Source organism: Diabrotica virgifera, chromosome 3 (genome assembly GCF_917563875.1).
Source record: "Diabrotica virgifera virgifera chromosome 3, PGI_DIABVI_V3a".
NCBI lineage: Eukaryota > Metazoa > Arthropoda > Insecta > Coleoptera > Chrysomelidae > Diabrotica > Diabrotica virgifera.
Genome location: NC_065445.1, coordinates 119,379,337 through 119,395,966, shown reverse-complemented (window position 1 = coordinate 119,395,966; position 16,630 = coordinate 119,379,337). Strand labels below are relative to the sequence as shown.

At 32.9% G+C, this 16,630-nt stretch overlaps 1 protein-coding gene across 3 annotated transcripts in view; it reads right to left on the bottom strand.

Annotated features, from left to right (window-relative positions):
• Positions 1-3,550: 3,550 nt before the first annotated feature.
• LOC126881273 (sorting nexin-8-like) overlaps positions 3,551-16,630 on the bottom strand; it is a 117,365-nt gene continuing 104,285 nt past the window's right edge. For all 3 annotated transcript variants that reach the window (XM_050645455.1, XM_050645454.1, XM_050645453.1), the window contains one exon: positions 3,551-15,967. In XM_050645455.1, coding sequence (XP_050501412.1) covers positions 15,875-15,967 — 93 coding nt within the window. In that variant the 3' untranslated portion in view covers positions 3,551-15,874. The remainder of the gene's footprint in view (positions 15,968-16,630) is intronic.

Below are 16,630 nucleotides of genomic sequence, written 5' to 3'. Positions count from 1 at the left end.
CCTGGTTTTCCCTTGTGATTTACTATGAAGTCTCTAACGCGAGAATTTTACTGTCGTTGCATTTGGTTGTCTTTTTAAAGACATATCACATGCTATAATTTTTTATGACGGATATTCTTGAGTTGGGGTTAATTTCATGTAATCGAATGAACTATCTTTCAGTAAGTCGTCCCAGGAACGCAACTCATAAATATTGGCAATATCATTTTAAAGTCTTCTACTTTAAAATGTATAATATATGTCTGAATTGCCAATATAAATGAGTGAGATTAAATAAATTATTAGAAGAATTTTTTTGCTTAGCAACAACACTTTAGTTTATTTTAGTAATATTTTGTATTTTGACAACGGCACCCGATTTGGGCGTCGAAACGTTAATAAAATTATTTTTTTCATTTTAATTGTGGCTTATTTCCCATATAAATAATTAATCATGATTTTTTTGTGACGGATATTCTTGAGTTGGGATTGATTTCATGTAATCGAATGAACTATCTTTTAGTAAAGTCGTCCCAGGAACGCAACTCATAAATATTGGCGATATCATTTTAAAGTCTTCTACTTTAAAATGCATAATATACGTCTGAATTGCCGATATAAATGAGTCAGATTAAATAAATTATTAGAAGAATTTTTTTACTTAGCAACAACATTTTTGTTTATTTTAATAGTATTTTGACAACGAAACCCGATTTGGGCTTCGAAACGTTAATAAAATCATTATTTTGGTAAAATTGTGGCTTATTCCCATTAGAAATAGTTGATTATAAAAATGCCACAAGGAAATAGCTTCAGAACAACACCTCACAAGTCACTTTTAAAGAGAACTTGACTTACACCGTTTGACTTCTGAAGCATCGATTTATTCATGTATCAAATATCGTCACATCGACACAAGAATTACGGAAGTCCGATATGTAGATAGTCCAATTTATTTAAAAAAATAAAACGCAATAAAGACAAATAAAAACTTTTTAAAAATATTTATTAGATAAAAATCACAAAGATGTACTTAGAATAAGGCACATGGTAACAGAATTAATTATACATACAATCAAATAAACATAAATATATCGAAATAAAAACAAATATTCATAAAAGTTTACATTTATATTATTGAATAAGTATAGTAAGGCATGACTATGAAGGATTTTTGGGTAAAATAAATAAGTGAATCAGGTAACTAACTTTTCAGTCGGAGTAAAATTATATTTTTAACAAATTTATCATCTTATCAAATAATATCAACGTAAGTGATAAATAAAAGAAGAAGATTATGCTAGTATAAATTTATCACGTAGGAATTATTATTTTACAAAAGTTTTAATACCAAATACATTTTTTGTCAAACATTCTGCATTTATAATACTACAGAATGTGGAAGTTTACCAGAACAAAATTAAGGGCCGGTATTTCCAACCGCACTTAAGCCAAAGCTTACTTTAAGCATGAGCTTAAGCTTAGATGCCTGTATTTCCACTTCAATTTGAGGCTTAAGCGTAGCCTTAAACCAAATAATTTTAAGCTTTTAAGAATTTGTTTTCTGTTTTTGAGGTTATTTTGAAAACCAACTTTTACCTAATAACGTTATTATTGGATTAACAACGATTATTAAAATTCTTACTCCTTTTGGAAGGTGTAGGCACCTGAAAATTATTTATTTATAAAGTGCTTGGTATATTTATTTTACAAAAGTAAACTTACATACCAATTTGACATTTTAAGGAATATATCCAATAAACAAAATTACAAAGACGGATCTATTGATTATCCAAAATAACAATAAAAAATATAACCAGAGAAAATATAGACAATAAACTAACAACACACGTATCTACCATGTACACAAAATTAATTGAAGTACATATTGATACGATGACAAGATAAAATTAAATGTCAACAGTAGTGGGCCAGCTTAAGCTTCTCCTTAACTTTTGACACAGGCTTAGCCAAGCAAAAGCTTAAGTAGCTGTTGAAATACCGGCCCTTAATGATCAAACATAATTAGGTTACGCCCAAGGCTGTGTTGGTATTCCTACAAATTATTAACAAATTACTTTTTATACTAGGTCTCCTTTTTACTCACAGAATCTAAAATCGCAAAATTAGGCCGCTTGTCCATAAAAACCACAATAAATTAAACAAGTATACGCGATAAGGCATTTTGATACATTATTTACGAAGAATTTTGACGTTTATTATTTTCAATGACATTGGCGCATTGCGCATTAGTTAAACTTTTAGTCTTTGTTTGTATACTTCACTGTCATTTTTTATTTTCAAACAGTATTGTTGGAGCGACTAATTTTTGCTCCCTTATTTGACTACTTCCGATATTTATTTATTTATTTACGGGCAAGCAAGCAAGCATAGTGATTTAACCCAGCCTGAGAGACTTGCTCACCCCTAGAGAATGACATTCGGGTGATACAATTCATTGGGGCGAGGAGGATTAACTCCCGTAAGCAGGAATCACTCCACCCCGCTTCAATGCTCCAGACCATCCACTTACCCCCCGATAGCACTCTGATGCGCTATAGGGGCTCTCAATCAGCAAAGTGCTTATCATATGGGAGTCTTGGGTACACGGACTCCCATATGAAATCCTACCCCGATCAATGCAGGCCAGCGTGAGGCGCTCTATTCCCGCTATCTCTAGTGACTTATCTTCGATCTGTTTTGCTTGCTCGGGCGCCGAGTCCCCGCTCTGGGCTATGTCCAGTTCGGCGACTCGGCGCTCGAGGATGTGGGCCCCTCGTGCCCTTTTTTGGGTTTTGTTACTAATATTTTTTTTTGTGGCTTTCGCCTATTGTTAATATTTTATTGATTTGTTTATTGGCTGAAGCCGTTTTGAAGTTTTTTGTATATTTTTTTTGAGGGATGTCTGAAAATTATAAAAATCAACATTAATAAATATAATGAGATGCCAAAGGTGAGCAAGTTGTCTTCTTTTGATAGAGCTACGATTATCTAGCCTTTATTATATATTTACTAATATTTGTTGTTTGGGTCTCCTATGTTTCCATCTATGGTACACATCATACCTTAATATCTCTTGCAAGATCCGGTTTGGGTGGTCTTCTAGCTCAGCAAATTTTGTTCTGGCTTTTTCCTCCATAATATCCAGTACTCTTATTTGTTTTAGGTCTCTAAATAAGAACCGTTCGGCGACGTATCTGGGCACGTTTGCAGCTTCTCTGAGGCAGTTGTTGTGTGCCGCTTGTATCTTCTTTTTGTTACTTTGACTTATGTGACCCCATGCAAGAGATGCGTATGTAATTATTGGCAGTATAATGCTATTTATCAGTCTTAATTTTGTTTTCATAGCTAATTTGCTTCTTCTTCCTGTGAGTCCTCTTATTGCCGATCTGGCCGCTGCTGTTTTCTGGACTGTTGCGTTGACATGTGATGTGAATGTAAGACCTTGGTCCATTGTGACTCCTAAATATTTAACTTCGTTTTGCCATTCGATGGGTCTGTCTTGCAATGTTAGCTGTTCTTCTGGGTTATCTCTTCTCTTTTTGAAGATAACCGCTTGGGTCTTATCTGGATTTATTTACGGGCCTTACCCATTATTAACAAGTTTATTTATTTTTAAGCTAATGAGACAAGCAATATTTTGTAACCTACAAATTGTCGTTATACTACATGAGTCTGGCTATAGTTCGGACGGAAACTTATTCATTTATTTTCGAGATTACTGTTTAACTTTTTGTTTTTTTTTTAGATTTATTTATTACCGTTCTATATTTATCTTTATATTATTAGTATCAAGCTGTTTAATGTTAACTCCATCAATCTCCTCAATAGTCAAAACAGATCAAACACTTGAATAAAATAACTTTATAAAGTATGTTCACCCGGATAATACCCATTTCCGAATAATTACATTGACAATACATGCCGACGTACTTTTCACTTATGATGTTTTGATTTAACTTTCACTTATGATGTACTTTCACTTATGATGTTTTTTCACGATGTTTTGATTTAACTTGTTTGTAAATCAAACATTAAATATTGTACAAAGATCCGTTGGAACAACTTTATGTACAGTCAGAAAAATGAAAGAATACCCATGAACGATCATATCAAGCACATATTTTGGATTTGCTGCCCTTTTCTATAAATAACAAACGAGAGAGATAGATTATTAAGGGCCGATTGTTCTAACGCTAATCAACAATGATCACTATCAAATATTTAATTACTGCCACCAACTGGCAATGTCAACTTTGATTGGGTTGCTGAAAACATAATTGATTATAATTATGAGATTAGTTAATCAATTAACATAACAATTATTAACATAATTGATTAACTAATTTCATAATTGTAATCCATAATTATGTTTTCAGCAACCCAAACAAAGTTGACACTGACAGTTGGTGACAGTAATTCAATATTTGATAATGATCATTTTTGATTAGCGTTCGAACAACCGGCCCTTAGTGTTGTCTACTAAGCAAAAACGTTATCCAAGACATACGCAGTTACATATGCATAATTGACAGAGTGAGACGGCGATACAATTGTTCAACGTAGTTATATTAATTTAGTAGAAAATTTAAACTCACACTGGACTATTTCTGTACTTCTAATGTCATTCTTAGAAAAACATTCAACATGAGTAGAGATAATGATAATATAAACTACTATTCGAGTAATCGTGCTGCTCAACTATAATTTGACTGATTCGATTTCTGTCACTTTGACAGTGAAACTGGGTTAGGTTTGGTAGAGTTTATAAATTTTAATAATCAGTCGTATTTACTTGAATAAATTAAATTATTTTAAGAGATATTTTGATATTATATTGTATTTTTGGTGTAGTAAGTATTTATTTAATTAAAATACGTCAATAAAATTTGTAAGTAATCATCTGTCAATATGGTTAACTTCTGTCTATGAGTTTGCCAAACGTGTACATATTACTCTGACTTTTCAATCATAGTGTATGAAATTACAGATTAGTATATTTTTACGAATGTACATTTATTTGCAGATAATGTCTGGAAAATGATCTAGATACCTAATGATCTGAATTTATTAAGTTTACTTTCGTTTTAATCACTTAATGCAGCTGACATAAACGATATTTTTTTAAATTCCTGTTACTATTTACGTCCACTGGCAACTTTTACATGGAGAAATTCATAATACTATATTTGCTTACTCAATATTTTTGTATTATTAATATATATCAAATAATTAATTAAGGTAGTAATAGTATCATTTATCACCAATAAATATATATTACCAGAAAAAGAATAACATCACAAAAAATTTTTGACACATTCTTACGTAGCGAAAAATGTACGGTGGGGTAGTAGTCACATCCGTTTATTTTCAGTATTAACTTAGTTTAGACTTTGTTTTGACTAGAAATTTTTGATTTGATTCGTATGCATACCATCGATGACGCATGGGTATTCTTTCATTTTTCTGACTGTATAAATAAAAATTACACTGACCAGTGTAAACTTACAAACGTGCAATAATATATAAATAACAACGATCTTTGATCCAATTCGAGCCTTTTGTCTATTGTTAACTAAATACATTAATAATAATCATATCAATAATAATCAATACATTCTGTAATAATATATATTTATAAAAATGCTGCAATATTTTTTAGTCTGTTAGTCAGAAACAAAGGTTTTAGAAATTTTTGTTCACCTTTTCACTAAAATGGTGAGCTTTTACACAATTTTCAAGTATGCACTTTTCAAGTGCCTCATTGAATGCAAAGATTCACTTTTTAATCGTAATAAATATTTTTGAATAATTTCAGAACTGTCACCCAAAACAGTAGCATTTTTTTAAAGTCTTCTTTCATAACTAAATTCAATTGACTTCATATTTATTCACTAAATTCAATTCATAAAATCTACAAGTCCACGGAAAACGCCTGAATTATTATAATTTTCAAAATAGAGAAGACCTGATGGTATTTTTAGATTCTTCTTCGTCTTTGAGTACCGTGCCCAAATTTTAGTCGTGAATAGCATCCTTAACAATTTGCCGATACTGTTCTCGATCTTGCACAGCATGTAACAAGTCACCTACTGATAAGCCAGTCCATTGACGAAAGTTTCGGAGCCATGAATATTTCCACCTACCAATTCCTCTTATTATCTCGATCTTTCCGTTGAGTATTAACTGCAGTATCCAGTATCTGCTCCTTATGTGCATATTCAATTTTAATCTTTTTTATCGTCTTCGTCATAGTGCAGCCGATACGTGAAACAATTGTGCATTTAATGATCTCTCTATTCAATCCTGACCTCCCGGAGGGAGTGTAGTGGTCGACGTGATGTCGTGTATTGTCCGTCTCCAAAGATCTCTGTCTCTGGTCATTTCTTTTAACGCATGCATAGGTCTTTTGCATATTCCTGTAATTTGATCGATCCATCTTGTTGGGGATCTTCCTTGTGATCTTCGGCCTTCCACCTTTCCTTGTATAATGAGTCTTTCCATGTTTTCTGTGTTTGCTCTCATAACATGTCCAAAGTATTTTAATGGCAGCTAATCTGGAAAGCTCAACGTAGGTGGCGCTCGTGTAGTTGGAGGTCACGTCAACTTACGTCAACACTTCAAATCAATCTATTTCCAAGTAAATATTGCATATTTGTTTCGCTGTGTGAATTAAACTCGAGAAAATAAAATCCCTCAATGTTGTGCTATGCATTTGAGCTTATCGAGAACATCAGGACACAGGTTTCTCAAAGATATTCTGAAGAGAAAAATGAATTGTAGCAATAAGAAGGGATAAATATGTGCCGAATATAAACGCACGTATCTGCAATAAACATTTTGTTGAAACAGATTACGTATTGCCCCTAGATTCGACTGTAAAAAATAGAATACTTCACTATAAAATTCAGATCAAAATTTATTATAAACGCACGGATTAAGATATGCAATTTTATATACATTCACACTGCTGCCACATCTACAATCGCTTTTTATGGAGTGAACATATAAAAAATTTATATTTGAAGCAATAATAATAATATAGAAAAATGTGAAATACTGATTTTAAATAATTCTCAAGTTCTCAATATTTTTAGGGACTAAAACATAACCTGACCAAACCTAACCTAGCGTCATCGAAAATAATATAAAAAGTTAATAACTGAATTTTAGTGACATATTATCTTTAAAATATGCTTTAAAATGACTAAAACATATCCTGATCAAACCTAACCTAATCGAAAATAATATAAACAAGTTAATAACTGAAAATTAAAGTGACCTAGTAGGTACCATTCAAATATTCTTTAGTGACTAAAACATAACCTGATCAAACCTAACCCTAAATTTTTCTAATTTCATCTTAAATTTAAGGTCGCTTTTCACGTAGACAAACACCCAAATAATGGTACTTAATTAAATTAACACATTCTATATTTCCATAAGGAATTATAATTTTTTTTAAATAAGACAACATTGCACAATCGACTGCGCTCAACTCATACTTAAACCAAATTTACACCAAATGCGCAACTGTCATGGCGGCCATATTTTGAAAATATCACATTTTTAAATGAGATAAACACAAAAATTAATGCTGAGCGCACTTAATTGTGAATTTTAAATTGATAAAAAAGTAAGGCAGATCGCACATATCATATTATTCACAGTTGTCAGACTCGTGTGGGGAGCGAGTCAATACTAAATAAATACCCTCTTCTGAGCTATAGAACTAAAACATTGAGACGATGATTAATATAGTTTATCATTCGGTAAGGGCTTCCTTTTTCCAGTAACTCTCGCATTCCTTCTCAATTTGTTTTTCAACGCACAAACAGACTCCAAGATCCATATATTTCGGCCATAATTTATTATTTATTAAATCGTAATCAAAAACACCATATACAATCTTCACGAATAGTCACAACGTTGACCTCCAACTACACTAGCGCCGCCAAGCGGGAGAAACGGCGTAAACAGGTGCCATTGTTGGAGATGGACTTTACTGGAGAGTCGTTGGCTAACTTTTAGCTCTCTTAAAATTGAATTATTTGTCCTATGGTCGGTCCAAGGAATTCGTAGCATTCGTCTCCAACAGAACATTCCAGTGGCGTCTATCTTTCTTCTTTTCGAATTTCTCAGTGCCCAAGATTCACATTCGTAGGTCAGTATTGACATTTAATGATAGAAGTATATAATTTGGACCACATATACTACACATATAAAGGTTCAAATTTAGATATGAGGCCATCTCAGATTTTGCCTTTTACAAAAATGGCGGGCATTCAAAATGGCGACTATACATATGTGACTAATAGCACGATAACTTTTGAACGAGACGTCAGATTTCAACCAAATTTGGCATATAGGTTCTTTTTTTGATGTATAAGATCGAGGTCTTGAACCGGAAGAATCGGTTTACCAGAAGTTGTTTTCCTGGTTTTTATGTAAAAATATGTTGCTTTTTTTTCAATTCTTTCACCCTGTATGTATTAATTTTTCAAATAGTTACTACCGCCATTGAAAAGAGCGTAAAAATATTTTTTAGGAAATAATTTGAACTTTTTAGCTACGTTAATTACCATTTAATAAATGTATAACGTATCTTCACACGTACCTATGTGCGGTAGATTAGTGCAAATATTATAAGAATTATTGTGCATTTAATGGTAGAAGCATATAATTTGGGACCACATATACTACACATATAAAGGTTCAAATTTAGATATGAGGCCATCTCAGTTTTTGTTCCTTTTAGAAAAATGGCGGGCATTAAAAATGGCGACTATACATACGTGACTAATAGCACGATAACTTTTGAACGAGACGTCGGATGTCAACCAAATGTGGTATATAGGTTCTTTTTTGATGAATAAGATCGAGGTCATGAACCGGAAGAATCGGTTTACCAGAAGTTGTGTTTTTACTGTTTTTTTGTGTAAAAATATGTTGTTTCCTTTTCAATTTTTTTATCCTGTATATATAAATTTTTCAAAAAGGTAATACCGCCATTGAAAAGAGTGTAAAAATATTTTTTAGGAAATATTTTGAACTTTTTAGTTATGATAATTACCATGTAATAAATGCATAACGGATGTTCACATGTACCTATTGGGACCGTGCAAGTTCGGCAAAGCGACCTCTATTTCTACGCTCTGTACTTTTATTCGCACTTTTAATTATATTGGCCAATTATATTAGTCCTGGTTGCTGGATAATTGTCAAGACCATAGTCCAAGAAAATAATAAGAAGAAAAAATAAGATGCAGGTTATGTTTAGCAAACGTAAACAATTGTATGTAGTAAATAAAATCAGTTATTAAAATGCAGTACTGCAAGCAAAATACAATTAATTAGATTTACCTTTATATAATAATTGCATATCATATCAATGTTGTGGAGCAATATATAATTTTTCTGCGTCAATGACAGAAGGTATGAAATATACGTCAATTTGACAATTTCAATTGACAATATGAATTATTTAAGATAGATGCAATATTTCTCCGCGACTCGCGCACGGTCGTTTCTCGTTTCCCTTTCCAAGTACTTGCACACCGCGAATAGGCGGCAGATTCGTTTTGAATGCCCACCATTTTTGTAAAAGACAAAATCTGAGATGGCCTAATGTCTAAATTTTAATCATTGTATGTGTAGTATGTGTGGTCCAAATTATATGCTTCTACCATTAAATGCAGAATAATTCTTATATTATTATTTGCACGAATCTGCCGCACATAGGTACCTACATGTGAAGATACGTTATGCATTTATTAAATGGTAATTAATATAACTATAGAGTTCACAATATTTCATACAAAATATGTTTACGCTCTTTTTAACGCCCGTATTATCTTTTTGAAAAATTAATATATACAGGGTGAAAGAGTTGAAAAAATAAACAACATATTTTTACAAAAAAATCCAGGAAAAATACAACTTCTGACAAACCGATTCTTCCGGTTCAAGAGATCGATTCAAATTTGGTTGAAATTGGACTTTTTATTCAAAAGTTATCGTGCTATTAGTCATATATGTATAGTCGCCATTTTGAATGCCTGACTGTTTTGTAAAAGGCAAAGTCTGAGATGGCCTTATATCTAAATTTGAACCTTTGTATGTGTAGTATATGTGGTCCAAATTATATGCTTCTACCATTAAATGCCCAATAATTCTTATATTATTTGCACGAATCAGCCGTACATAGGTACATGTGAAGATAAGTTATGCATTTAGAATAATTAATAATTTAGTTAATTAACATACCTAAAAAGTTCAAAATATTTCCTAAAAAATATTTTTACGCTCTTTTAATGCCGGTATTACCTTTTTGAAAAATTAATATATACAGGGTGAAAAAATTGAAAAAAAAACAACATATTTTTACATAAAAAATCAGGAAAAACACAACTTCTGGTAAACCGCTTCTTTCGGTTCAAGAGCTCGATCTTTACATAAAAAAAGAACACATATACCAAATTTGGTTGAAGTCGGACTTTTCGTTTAAAAGTTATCGTGCTATTAGTCACATCTGTATCGTCGCCATTTTGAATGCCCGCCATTTTTGTAAAAGGTAAAATCTGAGATGGCCTCATATCTAATTTTGAACGAAGTAAAGAAACACAGACTCACTCACAATCATTTAATAATACTTCGTCGACCGGTTTCAATCTCTACACTATTCAGATCATCTTCAGGTCGGCGTTACAAGTAGTTAAATGCTACAATTAAAGAAAGCCAGAGTTAGAACATTGTCTGGTTGTATCAAAATGCAAATAGAAAGCCCAAAAATTTTTGAAAAGTATGCAACTGTTGACATTTCAGAACAACAAACTGATACATACGTATGCACCCATATGAGAAACAGGTACTTATACTTATACAGGTACGCATACGCACAAAGATGCATGCAGTTTATGACTATTTGTTGAATTAAGTTAAATTTTAAATTTATACAAAAGTTTTTAATAAATTTTAAATTTAACTTAATTCAACAAATAGTCATAAACCGCATGCATCTTTGTGCGTATGCGTGCTTATGAGTACCTGTTTCTCATATGGGTGCATACGTATGTATCAGTTTGTTGTTCTGAAATGTCAACAGTTGCATACTTTTCAAAAATTTTTGGGCTTTCTATTTGGATTTTGATACAACCAGCCAATGTTCTAACTCTGGCTTTCTTTAATTGTAGCATTTGATCACTTGTAACGCCGACCTGAAGATGATCTGAATAGTGTAGAGATCGAAACCGGTCGTCGAAGTATTATTAAATGATTGTGAGTAAGTTTGTGTTTCTTTACTTCATTTAATATGGACTCACATATGCAACCCATTCAACATTATTCTAATTTTGAAACTTTATATGTGTATAAATGATGGTCCAAATGATATGCTTCTATCATTAAATGCACAATTCTTATAATATTTGCACGAATCTCCCGCACTATTAAGTCACCTTGGGTTTGACCTATTCTGTTTCAAGACTTTGTTTGAAATGCGTTGAACTCACACGAGATTTTAAGCATTCTACGATCCCGGCTTGACATCTATGTAGTAATACAGGATACACATAACATTTTAGGAACTTGATTCTTAGTCGTAAGTATAAGTATTGCACAGTATAGATCTAAGTTTCATAGACTTCAGCGCACCAAAATGATTTAGTAACAATTAAAAAAATACCAAAACAAAGTTTACTTTTTTAATTAATTTATGACTAACAAATTGTAAAAAATATTGGGACAGCTTTCATTAGATTTGTATATAACAATTTAAAACACGATATAATCTCTAAAAAATCTCAAAAAATTTGTTAAACAAGATATGTATGATTAAGTCTTTATAAGTTATCATCATAAATTGTTCATGGAATGTGTAAGTAATTTTTATAACAATATACATTTAAAAAATACCATAAAATATATCACATTATATTTCCTACAGTTTGACTGCTTATACATTTTAAAAATTCTAGATACCTTCTTCATTGCTCTAAAAAGTTTCTGAGTCTATGTGAAAAAAGATAATGATAAAATAAACAAATATAAATTTTCCATGTCATCAAGAAGCATATGTTTTCAATATTGCCTTTAAAATCAAAATAAGTTGTAAAATATTAGAAATATAATGAGATATTCGAGATTCAATATAGGCCTTTTCTTTTATAAATACTGTACAAATGCATAAACTGAAAACATATTAGTAATAATCTTTTGGTATACTTATTTTTGATAAATATAAACAAAAACTCAATAAAATCCACATTTTATGTACAATTCTCTAATATATGCAATAAAATATAGTATGTAATAAAATAATTACGAAGGATGTTCGGATCACTTTTGAATATCATCAACGCTTCGTCATATTTATTTTATAGACACATGATTTTGCTCCAGAAGTAGTTAGTGTTTTATTAGAGTATCGTTTTTATTGTGCAACGATGGCGTCTCCAGCTCGTACCCTTGGCTTGCTGCCTTTCTGTACACACGTTCTCCCACTACCTTCCACCACAACGACATTCGCCACAGTAGAGAGGTGAGTTTTCCCAGAGTGTTGATTAGGGAACAACTCTACTGGCCCTAAGGTATTGACTGAAGGCCAACCGTTCCTACTAGAGTGTTGATCTAATCAGCCGTGTGATGGATGACCGAAGTTATCTTTAACGTAAAGTTATCCTGTAGTTAAGTTATAATCCTCGAATTGGTGTGATGTATCAAATTTAACTTAACTATTTGCGTCATTTCTTGACAGTTCTTGAGTTATCTGATGTATCAACTGTCACTTTATAACGCGACGTTAAACCTCCAAGTTATGAGATAACTTTATAGTTATGTAAGGATATGTAAGGTTAGGTTCATCTTTTGATTTGTTTTTAGACAGAAATCAAGTGAATTTAGAAGCTAATAATTTAATAATTAAGAATAGAAGGGTAATACAATTTTAAAAATTATACAAAAATCAAATCGAGAGATATAAATTGAAATTTTATCTTAAGTGCCTACTGAGCTTTCTATCCAGAGTTGCCAGATAATATTTTATAAATCCCCCACTTAGAAACTGAAATTTCCTCAAATTGAAGCTCAAATACCCCAAATTTAAATTTTTGCCGCATTTTAATAAATTAGTAGTAAAATGAAGAGAACAGTAAACCAAAATTATACTACTTATCAACGAGGGCCCTGGAAATAATTATTAGTTCCTATCGTCCTCGATTATATGGGAGTATAATATACAGTTCTATGTACATTCGCAAATTTAATTTACCATGACCCCTTAAAAAAAGCTATTAAGGCCCAGAAAAACAATAAAGCTCCGGGAGTTGACGAAATACCAGAAGAACTGTATAAGATAGGTGGCGACCACCTAGTAAGTCACATCCATGCGCTCATCAAAGACATATGGCAAGAAGAGAAAATACCAGACGACTGGAAGAAAAGTATAGTATACCCGATCTATAAAAAAGGAGACAAACTCCAGTGCAAAAACTACCGTGGAATCTCTCTATTATGTACAGCATATAAAGTCCTCACGTATATTATAAACCAGCGGCTCCAACCACTAGCAGAAAATATTATTGGAGAGTATCAGACGGGCTTCCGACGGGGATGATCGACACTGGATCAAATATTTACAGTCAAACAGATCTTGTGCAAATCATGGTAACACGATATTGATGCTCACAACGTGTTTGTAGACTTCAAACAGGCATACGACTCAGTCAAAAGGAACAAACTATACTATATATTGGCTGAATTGGCAATACCGCACAAGCTATTAGGACTCATTAAGGCCACAATGGACGAAACTCGGCACGTGTACGAATACAAAACCACCGGACAGACTTTTTCAAAATTTCGCAGGGGCTAAAGCAGGGAGATGGGCTGGCCCCAACATTGTTTAACCTGGCACTGGAGTATGCGGTTAGGCAAATGCAAACTGGACGAGGAAACCTACTAACCAACCGACGGTTCAATTGGCCGCTTATGCCGATGATATTAATATTATGAGTAGAACATCAACAGGAGCACGGGAAACATAAGCAGAGTTAAAAACATAAACAAAAATGCTAGGTCTGGAAATTAACACAGAAAAAAACAAAAATAATGACTCAGACGAGAAGAGATATAGCCCCACAAAACATTATACATGAAGATGACATTGAAACGGTTGGAAAGTTTACATACCTGGGAGTAGAAATATATGCCGACGGATCAGAAGATGGAGAAATACGGAAGAGAATAACGCAGGCAAACAGAGCTTATTTTGCCCCCTCCCATATATTTCGGTCTAAAAGTGTCCACCGAAATACAAAGATGAGAATCTATAAAACCTTAATTCGACCAATAACATGATATGGCAGTGAAGCCTGGGTCCTGAAAGAAACATCCAAAAACAAACTCGACACATTCGAAAGGAAAGTACTGAGGAGAATACTAGGACCTGTGAGGGAAAACGGAATCTTCAGAAGTCGATACAACAACGAGCTTTATCAACTCTATAAGGAAACACCCCTGTCAGACTTCATTAGAATACAAAGATTGCAATGGGCCAGGCATGTGATAAGAATGGGAGAGGATAGGCTACCAAAAAGAGCACTGAATGCTAGAATTCAGGGAAAGAGACTGGTTGGAAAGCCAAGATAGCGCTGGGAAGGCACAGTAAACAGCGACGCACAAGCCCTTTTCTGCCGTCCTAAGCCAAAAGGGCGTATCTCAAAATTTTTTGATTTTTATATTATGGTTCTTAAGGACCTCAAATACAATCTTTAACCTATTTCCTAAGCGAAAAAGACGCATTTTAACTCCATAGTGCCTAAAAATTGGTAATAAAATTAGACGCATCTATACGAGTGCTTGTAATAAAAAACCGATAAATCGCAATAACTCAACAACTTAAAATATTGAGATGCGTCTTTTTGGCTTAGGACGGCAGTTTTAGGAGTCCGTGTATGGAGAAGAGCAGCCACAGACAAGCAAGGCTGGAGGCAAAAATAAGGAGGCCAAGGCCCAATTTGGGCTGTAGTGCCGTAGAAGAAGAAGACCCTTTAAAAACCTCCATAATTTTCCGCCCCCAAAAAATCCCACTACAATTTCTGCTTAGAAAAATTTCCCTAGACGCTTTCAAATTACCCCAAAAGTGTGGGAAAATACACCAATCTGGCAACCCTGTTTCTATCTACCGTTTGAAACACCACCGAACCCGAACAGCTGTATGCTGTTCGGTCATCGACGGTGGCCGACGATGGGTATTTACTTTTACGGTCATCTACCCATCCTGGAGCATGTTCCGAAATATCTCTCGCGCTCACTCCAACTAGTACTATTTCTACATAAGGTTCTCTTTGTTACGTCAAACTTTGTTCATCAAATGTTATTTCTAATATAAAGTTGAAAAAATAACTATCTCATAACTGTGAAGAATACATCACACCGAATTTTACCTAAATAGTTATGGGCATCGTTATACCTGACAGTAATCTTAACTTTAACTCAAACGTTAAAGATAACTTCGGTCATCCATCACACAGCTGAATAACAGTATTGATCTAAGGCGAAACTATCCTGCCGGCGATTAAGTATTGATTGGTTGCTTTCCCGTTCCTTAACGGATCGAGTATTGATCAATCCGTCCACCTTTAACCCAGAATAAGTAGTAATAATTATTCATTCTCCTTGGCGCAAAATAATATTAGATTGGACGATATTTTTTGTCAACTTACGATAATCCTCAAAGCGAGTCGAACACCACATTCAGATGACTGTTTTGGAAAAATCCCATAACCGTAAAAAGTGTTCCAACGTTTAACTAATATTCTTCTAAATATAGGTGTAATTTATACAAAAATCTCTTTTATAAAATACACATATTTAAAAATGATCTTACAATCCCTAGCTAGTTATTATTTAAAAAGTCACCGTTTAATTGGTTATCACATCGAAAGAATTGTTGAGCCAAACTTTGAATTCTTGTCCAAATATCTTGAAGCTGAAATAAGATAAAATAAAATATTATTAATACGTACAAGAAATACAGTAAACTTTAAATTGTCTTTTTATATAATGTTTATTTCGATGCTTCCTTTTTTCGGATGCTGTTAACCACCAGATCTAGGCTATTTTCCGATTTTCAAAACAATAATTTTCGATAAATTTCAATAGTGTAAAACACGTGCTCCCTTCATAATTTTAGAAATAAACAATCGAGTTGCAGCTGCACAGATCAGACTTCGCGGGCGTTGTTTTATACAAACGAAGTTGAGCTCAGGTAGGTATCGTTATAAATACAGCTATAACTTCGTTTCTATTTTGAATATCTTAATAAAATTGTTGGGACAGTATTTCTATGATACCAAGGAATGTTTTACGTAAAAAAAACAAAAATCAATTTTAAGTTTGGTATTATTTACATATATAGACGGTTTTATATTCTGTTGTTTACTTATTACGAGTATTTTGGTTTTCCGTATGTTCAGATCCAGACGTGCCTCCCTACAACTCTCAACGACATTATCTAGTAGTGTTTGCAGATCTTCTTGACTAGAAGCTAGGAGTACTGTATCGTCCGCATATCGCAAATTATTCATGACTTCACCGTTCAGAATTATTCCTTCTTGTTTTTCAGTAAGTGCATTTCTGAAAATTCTTTCGG